Source organism: Apteryx rowi, unplaced genomic scaffold, assembly GCF_003343035.1.
Source record: "Apteryx rowi isolate R43461 unplaced genomic scaffold, aptRow1 scaffold_50, whole genome shotgun sequence".
Lineage (NCBI taxonomy): Eukaryota > Metazoa > Chordata > Aves > Apterygiformes > Apterygidae > Apteryx > Apteryx rowi.
In genome coordinates, this window is record NW_020450761.1 from 25,826 (window position 1) to 34,867 (window position 9,042).

Sequence of the window (9,042 nt, forward strand, 5' to 3'; positions counted from 1 at the left end):
ATTACAATTGATTTTAAAAAGCTAGCAAGTTGTGGGAAATATCATCACCAGTTCTTGTATAGGCTCATGCAAAAGAAACAAAACCTTTCTCACGGCAGGAGCGAAGGTTAGCTCTTTTCTCTGCATTTCAACCTACGCAGTGGTTACTTTCCCAACCTCTCCAGAGAGGCAAATCACTTCCAACAGAGCAGAAAAATGGCAGGAAGGAGATGCTCCATAGCTTGCTCTCCCAATCACATGAACACAGCAGCCTGCACACCAACAGGAAGTTTGGCTTTCATGCTCCTTCTGATCACAGGGATGTGGGACTGGCCACCATGGGTTCCTCAGTGTCTCTGCTCAGTGCTGTAGCCGAAGGCTACCATCTCTTCCTCTGTGAGGCAAAGATGCTGCATGGAAATCTGTGATGCAAAAATATTGTGTATGCTTATGCTTTTTTTTTTTTTTTTATATAATGGGGCTTTCATGTGCTCACAAGTCCTCCTCTCTTGAGGGCTGGGGCTTGGCAGATATCAAGATACCAAGTCTGGAAGAAAATTGTGTATTCCAGTTTCTGCCATGCCTCATCACATTTCAGCATGTCCTTTGCACCGCAGTACTACATCAAATCACATAAGAGTCACACAACAAGATTTGGCACCAACATATTGCAGTTGTAGAGTAGCAGGTAGAGTCATTGTTTAGGAATAATTTGGATGCCTGCCTAGGACAAAGCAAAACAAAAACAGAGGACTGGAAATGTAATGCTGAGAGTCACCAAGGGGAATTATATCAGCAAGAACAGTTAAGATTTGGGTGATATTGTCAGCCCATCACATTAAAAAAAAAGAAAAAGAAAACATCCAGCATTTTATTATAGATAATTGTTTTTCAGCCTGAAGAAGAATTAAGGTTAAAAATACTTGAGATCTCCCACTAACTGATTTTGTGCAACTTCAGTCAGATTCACCACCTGTGACTTCTTTTACAACCAAAGTATGACCAGCTCAGAAAAATGAAGACTTTTTTCCTTACAAAGAGCAATTTCACATAAAATGAAGGTTTTCTGTCACCTGAATGGAATTTGTGACTTTTATTACAAATCAGTTTAAAGAGAAAGATTTTTCATCCAGGAAAGAGAAATGCAACAAAACTACTGCATGGTTTACCTTTTTGCCAAGGTAACTCAGACATTTCCATTGACGCAGCATAAATCCAGCCACTTTGCTATTCCCTGCCCTTTGGGCTGCTTTTTCACATGCTAAAACAGGCCCAGCACTGAAAAGATGTGGTTTTAATTGATGGGGAGCACACACTAAGAAGCATGTAAGCAGCCTGCAGGTGAGAAAGGACTTGTGAGTGCACAGAAGAGAGGAGAGGGGGGTTTGCAGAAGGCAAGGACTCCCCATCTGCAGCACACCCAGGACTCATGGGAAGCCCAACGGTGCTGTTCTCCCATGGGTCTTGGGACCTATTCATGAAAATCACCTACTTCTGTCTATACCTGCTGCACATTTTCAGAGCTGCATGGTGGTGAAGGGTGGTAAAATCAGCAAACACTGACACATAATCAGTTTTAATCAACCTTGGGGATCTTGTCCTGCATCTGGTGCTATCTGGTGCTTTCCTCAAAGCCCTAGCTTCTGGGATCACATGACTTAATGAGACACTACAATATCATTATATATTCTCACACAGACACATACACTCACTTCAGAATTTTATGCTTTCAGAGTAAAAGCTTGAAATATCATCTAAGTGCAAGAAAGAAAAGAGCCTGAGATTGCTTTAAAAAACATCATGTCACAAATTCAAACCAATCTCATGAATTGTGTAGACGCATATCTCWATACTTATGTGTGCCAGTACTGTCTGATGCCATAAGGTTTGCATCAAGAAGTGTGGAACTTGCAGCATAATTTAAGTCTAGCAGGCAAGTCTAGCAAGTCTAGCTTGTCTTTGCATATATTCCATAGCTGGCCGTATATAACATTCCTGACTATTTCACTCCTAAAGGCCATCAAATATTTTCTGAAGTTCAGACTATAGCAGATAATAAAGCTGATTCACCTGCAAGCAAACTGAGCCTCTGCACTGAAGAAACTCAGTTAGGTTCTAAATTTTAGAAGTGAACTGACATGAAAATATTATGGAAAATGGAGTGATTCCTTGCAATTATTTGGGGAGTTTTTCACGATCTGCTTGTGATCAGGTTTCTTGCCATTTCTGGGTAGCAGCTCCATTGTGCCACGCCACCCAGGAGTAGCTGATGGTTCCCTGCATTCCTAAGCACAGTAAATGCACATCCTTAAGAACCTCAAGGTGCAGGTGGCCAGACTGTGACCTCTTCTGAACCAAGGAAACAGGAAACAAAATCAAGTAGTAAAAGAAACTCCATGAGGTTCAACTCACAAAAATCCCAGAGCATCACTGCACAGGGTCAGAGCTTATAGATCTGCCAAAGAGAAAAAATCACCTTTGTTTCCCATTCATCTTTGCTGTCCCAAGACCTGCAAAAATGTTTGTGAGGAAGGCCAACTTTTATGCACATTCCTCAAGGCTCCTTCTTACCACTAGTGGCACAGATCACATAGGAGACATTCAGCCTTATGTTTCTGTTTCAACCTTGCGCCTTCTAAAAGTCTCTGAGGCCACAAAGCTTGAAAGTCAGCACTGGTAAAATTATCACTGATCTCCAAAGAATTTTTCCTGGCATTTATGAGATGAGAATTGAGGAGAACAAATTCCTAAATCCAACTTTTTTCTAATTGGGAAACTCAGTGCCTAGTCTGCACTGAGGAGTTTGAGGGAGTGGGTAGACAGGAATTCAAATACCGTTGGGGAATTGTGGCATTTAAAAAAAAAATGTTGATCATGGAGGAAAAGCTCTGAAGGTAGGAATTTGCTTTGAAATGAAATTTCAAAGTAATTTGTTGTTTGATTAATCTCTTAATACTTTGTTTCAGCAGCACTGTTTTGAATCATTTTGTTTCATGTTCTTATGTTAAACAGATAGCCACACTAAATGAAGTGGAATGGTCAAATCCAAGCAGAATAATTCTGACAATGATGGAATGAAGCATTCTGACTTTTTCAGTGGCAAAATGGCCAGTAAAACTGCATGTGTTTGACTGGAAAATGTTTAGTTGCAGATTTTCAACTTGCTGCTGTTTTGAAATAACAAGCTGATTATTTTCTTTGTCTTCTTGTTGCCTCAAGCAGATGGGCTCAGAAAGATCTGGTCAGCCTGCCTGAATAGTCTTTCAGGAACAGGATAAAACAAGCCAGGCATCAAAAAACATAAAGAGAACCTTAACATGTCCCCAAGGGTTATACACAAACATCTCCAAAATAGTGGCAGCACTTAAGAGTGAGGTCTAGAAAAGCTGCTGAGCAGGAACAAACAGGGACAACAAGTTGCCTTTAATTGTTAATTTCTGTCTTGCCTTCTGAAAGCTATTTTACCTAAATCTGAAGACTGTGAGTTTGCTCTGGGTACTTTATGTCCAAAGGGTAAAGGCAACTCATAATGTGTGTATGCCTTGCAGGTCTCACAACTATGACTTGAGAAGATATTGGAATAGGGGAAGCAGAGGCAAAATGCTGGTTAATGACAAAATGATGAAAAGCAAAGGAAAAAAGAGGACAAATGGATGTGCGTCTAGGGCTGATTTTTTTGACCTTCCTTTTCTGCTGAATGCATTTACCCTGTAAATAAGCTTTTCTCTCCATTTATTTTCTACCCCTAGACAATACAGCATGGATTTTAACAAGGCGATCTGGCTTCAGACAACACGAGCAGAACATGTTTTACCTCCCCATCCTGATTAGCGACAATGGCCGCCCCATGCTGAGCAGTACGGGCACGCTGACCGTGCACGTGTGCAGCTGTGATGATGATGGCATGGTGATGTCCTGCACCGCTGAAGCCTACGTCCTCCCTGTCAGCCTGAGCAGAGGGGCACTCATTGCAATCCTTACCTGCATCTTTGTCCTGTTAGGTAAACCCTTGGCTTTTTCTCAAGAGGGGACAACCTCTTCTATTTGGGCCAGGGGTTTTCTGATCCATGGAAGGTGAAGGCTGGGCATGCGTGTGTGTATGTATACGTGTGTGTGTACGTATACATATACGTAAATATATACATACACCCACATATGCATAAATATATGCATATGTATATATAGACACACACATACATAAAGGACCAGACCAAGGAACAGAGGATGTGGTCAGCTGCCTATGACTTCAGACTGTGGGACATGGGAAGGGGTGACAAATATGATTTACAAATATTTATGCCAGAGCCCTGAAGTGTAAAGCCTCCTGGTGCAGCAGTGCTGTCTGGGAAGGGGTATGCTGGGAGGAGGTAATGAGAGCTATTGCTTGGGACAGGTTATCCTCTCGCCCACAGCAGTTTCTGATCCTACCCTCTCACAGGAAACAGGAATGGTAAATCCTGTTCTGCATCTTGCCTCCTTTTGGCAAGAGATATACTCTCCCGCCAACCTTTTTTTCCTAGAGAAAATACATTTAAATGATACCTTTGCTGTTATGAAGTCCTCTCCTTTCATGGGGGGATGAGGTTGAAGATGTATTCATATATCTAAAAGTGTTTGCAGGAAATCAACACCAGACAGAGCTAAAGGCAAACCTCTCTGAGGTTGCCTTATACGGACACTTTTCTTTATTGAATCCTACATTTTCCTTGACTTTCTTTAGAAGAGGAAGAAGAAAACTTTGTATTGTGGGGCACAAGAGGGCCTTCTATCATTTGGGTTTTTGACACAAACACAAATTGGAGCAAAACTCTTCAAAGTTCTTGTATTCAGTTGCTCTGGAGTTTAATTTACAAATTCCCTTATGGGTATTATTGATCTCTCCCAGTTCCCTTGTTTTATTCAAATTTGTGTTATCTAGTTCATTATATGGTCCCATCTCCATAATATATCATCATTCTTATTTCAAAAATAGCAATGGAACTGAGCATCTTGCAGGTGTTCCATCTCCACAAATATCATCCTTTCCTTGCCTATACCTTCTATTTTCTCTGATAGCTGTCAGTATCAAGAGAACCTCGGCTTCTTTGTTTACACTCTTGATTCATGAGATATTATTTCAAAAGACACATTCCCTTAAATTTCAGAGGATCCAGTTTGAGGAGCAGTGGAGAACAAATGCTTTAAAAGCATTCTGGCTCCATGAAAAAGCTTAGATACCTCAGTCCAAAATTTCAGCATTTAAAACTCTTGCTGAGTTCTAGCCCTGAAAATACAGTCACCAGGTGACTTTATGTCTCCAATAGTAAAGGCTTCTTGGTACCTGTATGATCAGTTCTTTGCATGCTAAGAAGTATCTTCATCTTGATAGTGCTGAGCAACTGACAGTAGGTTTACTCATCCCAAGGCAGTGCCTTGCAGATAAACAAGAACTGCTTTGGAGCAATTAAAGGAGCTAGCTTTGCATTTTGCAATGTAGACAGACTTATCACCGTGATGCCTAGGCACCATCCATCACCAGCTCAGCATTCCTCCATCTGTGTCAGGTGCAGAGCCCATTGCAAGACACATTCCCAAAGCAGGCTGCAAAAGCCAGCTACAAAGCAGGAAAATAATGACCTCTATAGAGCTGTGTGCCACTGTAGATAAACTCCTACTGATACCTGATCTGGCTGGTTTAAAAGTAGTTCAAGTGTCTCTACAATGCACAGCAAGCAATCCTGGATAGACATGTCCTAAGTGTCACCAGGATTTAAGAATTATGGTGAGAAAAGGGACAGATCAGCAGGACCTCAAGGTACTAATTTTGGCTGGGAGGAGTCTAGATTTCTATATCCCTCCCCCTGCAAACAACACAGATCTTCAAATCCAAGGGGCTCACCAGGGGAAAATGGAGCAGCAGACAGTTTAAACCCATTGCTAGAGTGCATTTTGGTAGCCCCATCTCACTCCACTGAGCAGAGCAAGAGATCTGCCCTCTCGCTAATGATCTTGTGTCTTGGTTGCCTCCCACAGTGCTGGTGCTCCTCATCCTCTCCATGAGGCGACACCGGAAGCAGCCATATGTCATTGACGAGGAGGAGAATATCCACGAGAACATTGTCAGGTATGATGATGAAGGTGGTGGGGAAGAGGACACGGAGGCCTTCGATATCGCTGCCATGTGGAACCCACGGGAGGCCCAGCTCGTGGTGAAAAACAGGCAGGATATGCTCCCTGAAATAGAGAGCCTCTCCAGATACGTGCCTCAGACGTGCGTGATGGACAACAACGTCCACAACTACGTGCTTGCCAAGCTGTACGAAGCTGACATGGACCTCTGGGCTCCTCCCTTCGACTCCCTTCAGACGTACATGTTCGAAGGGAATGGCTCAGTGGCAGAGTCGCTCAGTTCCCTACAGTCAGTCACAACAGATTCGGACCAGAGCTATGACTATCTGACAGACTGGGGGCCACACTTTAAAAAGCTGGCTGAGATGTATGGTGCCACAGACAACAGCGGGCCTCTGTGGTAATGAACAAGGAATTACAGAGGGGTTCTATGCGAAACAATGCCCAGTTAGGTCCATTCTCATCAGATGCTTCCATGGACATTGCTGAGGCCTCCTAAAATAGCAATACGGTGCTTGAATGAGAATGGGAAGAAGGGTGTGAAAGAAGGTCTCTGTGGATCAGCTTTACTCAGTTAAATTAAGTCACATTTTGAAATAAGGAGAAACAAAAGGAAGAACATTTTTCCTGGTTTTTGCAGCAAAATTTGAAAGCTCCACTCCTGGAATATAATGACATCACACTCTCTCTCTCTCTCTCTCTCTCTCTCTCTCTTTCTCTCTCTTCTATACATGGCAGCTTACTGAGTTCTATACATCTGGGTACAAAGATCTGTAAACTCCAGTTGTAATCTCCAACTCACTGAGAAATTGCCAGCACAAAAAAAGTGGTTGCCAACTGGTTACTTTTGCCCTGTTAAAAAGAAAAAAAAAATTGATAATAAAAGGGAGAAAACACAAAGCAGAAAATTGAAACTGGAATCTGAGAGGGTTCTTTGTAAACTAAACCTCCTTTCTCTGTTGCTAACAGAGTCCTTTTTTAATCCTTTAGAAACAAGGCTGAGTTTTTTTCCACCTGGCTGAGAGGGCTGGGGAAGAGGCTTTGAATTTCTGCTCTAGTTTAATGGCTGATCTATGAGTCATTGACGTTAATACTAATCCATCTCCTATCAAGTTAGTGTAAATTTATTCTCCTCTCAGCTCTTTAAAACCATGACACTGCTAAACTGCTCAGAACAAAACCAGAAAATCTGCCTCTTTTGCACTGTAGATGTCTCTTCCACGTGCCAAATGTGAAGATTAGATTCTACCAATGAAAGCCAAATAAAATTCAAAAAAAAAAAAAGAAAAAGCTATATTTGGTAACTACATGGGTTAGATGGGCTTTCCTAATCTGTGTGAGGTCAATCCAAGGGATGTTTACATACTGTAGATAACCTACTTGAACAAATGCAGTATTATAGACCAATAAATGGATGTAAGAAAATTACATGTATAAGTTTTGTATATTTGTTAATTTTGGTAATAAATATGATGTACTGCATACAGTACAGTACCTTAGCACCTCTTTTAATAAAAGTTAAATGGAAGGGAAAGTCTGATGACAATTTATTGACTACTATGCACACAACAGTTAGTGCTTATCTATGGCTTTATTGCCATATGCCTTGGGCATCAGAAGAAATGGTTAATCAGCACTGCGTCAAGGAGACAAGCCTTCAGTCTGCAGGTTCAAGCAGATTTTCTGCTTCTTTAATCTGTGTTCCTTTGGACACTATCCTTAGCAGTGAATCAGCCTGTGTACAGCCCATGAGAATACAGTTACTTCTCTGTTCCAACCATGTTGAAGCCAAAAGAAAGTCTTGATTAATCTTTTTGAAACATTGCAGCTGGGGCATTCAGAAGTTTGGAAGCCAGTTACACAGCGCTGACAGAATCTTGTGTCTTCAAAAACGTGATAGCATATAAGCTGCAATATCCATTTGTGGTCAATTTTACACTGCAAGTTTTGAGTCTTGCCTCATTTGCATGTGTAAAATGGGGAGGTGCCAAGGAAATTACACTAACACAAGCTTCACTGAAGATGGGGAAAAACTTCTGAAAGCTGACTGCAATGACATTTGCAGGTTTGTTTCTAGCTAAAGACTCTCTCCATCTAAAATTGCCCAGAAAACACATGTGCGGACATAAGCACCCAGGTACCACACTTCTTCCATGTGCCTATTGTGTTCAGTTTCTGTTGCAGATATGCACACCCCTCTGCCCGTACTTTGCCTAATCTTAGACTGTACCAACTGAAGATAGGAGCCTTGTTTCCAGTGATTTGTGCAAAGTCATGCAATCCTGCAGAGGCAGGTAGCCAGCAAGGAAAAGAGTTTTGGTGACTTCTCAAACATTTGCTCATCTGCTGTGATGCAAATCTGAACTTTAGCAAATGTTTATGCCATGGGTTCTGCTTATTACTTGAACTGGAGCTCTACACCATTGGAGAAAGAGTGCTGAAAAATATACGATGCAAAAAATGCTCGGGTGTGTTATGGCAGTTTTATATCAGTTTTTTTCCTTGGTAAATGGGGCAGAGCCACTCACTAGGGGCAAACACAGCCCTGGTGCGAAGTGGGAGGACTGGACTCCCAGCCTGCTTTCCCCACCCAGGCTTGCATGCCACAAGCCAGCAGTGCAGCTGCAGAGAGCAACAGTTTCTTTCCCAGGCTTCCCTCTGGTGCTGGAAGCCCCTGCAACTGGCCAGTGAAGCTGGGTGAAGCAGGTCTGCAACATCCACCATACGGGGTTCAGGGGCCAGAGCGCTGGACTGGAAATGCTTGGGTCACTAGCGTTGCTCTGCTGAAGCAGGAGGCAGGGGCTACTAGACAAACTAAAGCCCCTGTACCCCTCCTCTCCCTACCCCCATCTCTATCTGCTTGCATAAAACTGTTTTAACAACACATGTTGGCATGTTTACATTGCAGAGGGATAATTCAGAATCTGGAGCAGCTTCAAATTCACCAACAGATTC

At 42.3% G+C, this 9,042-nt stretch overlaps 1 protein-coding gene across 2 annotated transcripts in view; it reads left to right on the forward strand.

Annotated features, from left to right (window-relative positions):
* CDH20 (cadherin 20) overlaps positions 1–7,568 on the forward strand; it is a 32,957-nt gene extending 25,389 nt beyond the window's left edge. For both annotated transcript variants that reach the window (XM_026079765.1, XM_026079766.1), the window contains 2 exons: positions 3,729–3,980; positions 5,992–7,568. In XM_026079765.1, coding sequence (XP_025935550.1) covers positions 3,729–3,980; positions 5,992–6,491 — 752 coding nt within the window. In that variant the 3' untranslated portion in view covers positions 6,492–7,568. The remainder of the gene's footprint in view (positions 1–3,728; positions 3,981–5,991) is intronic.
* The last annotated feature ends 1,474 nt before the right edge of the window (positions 7,569–9,042 follow it).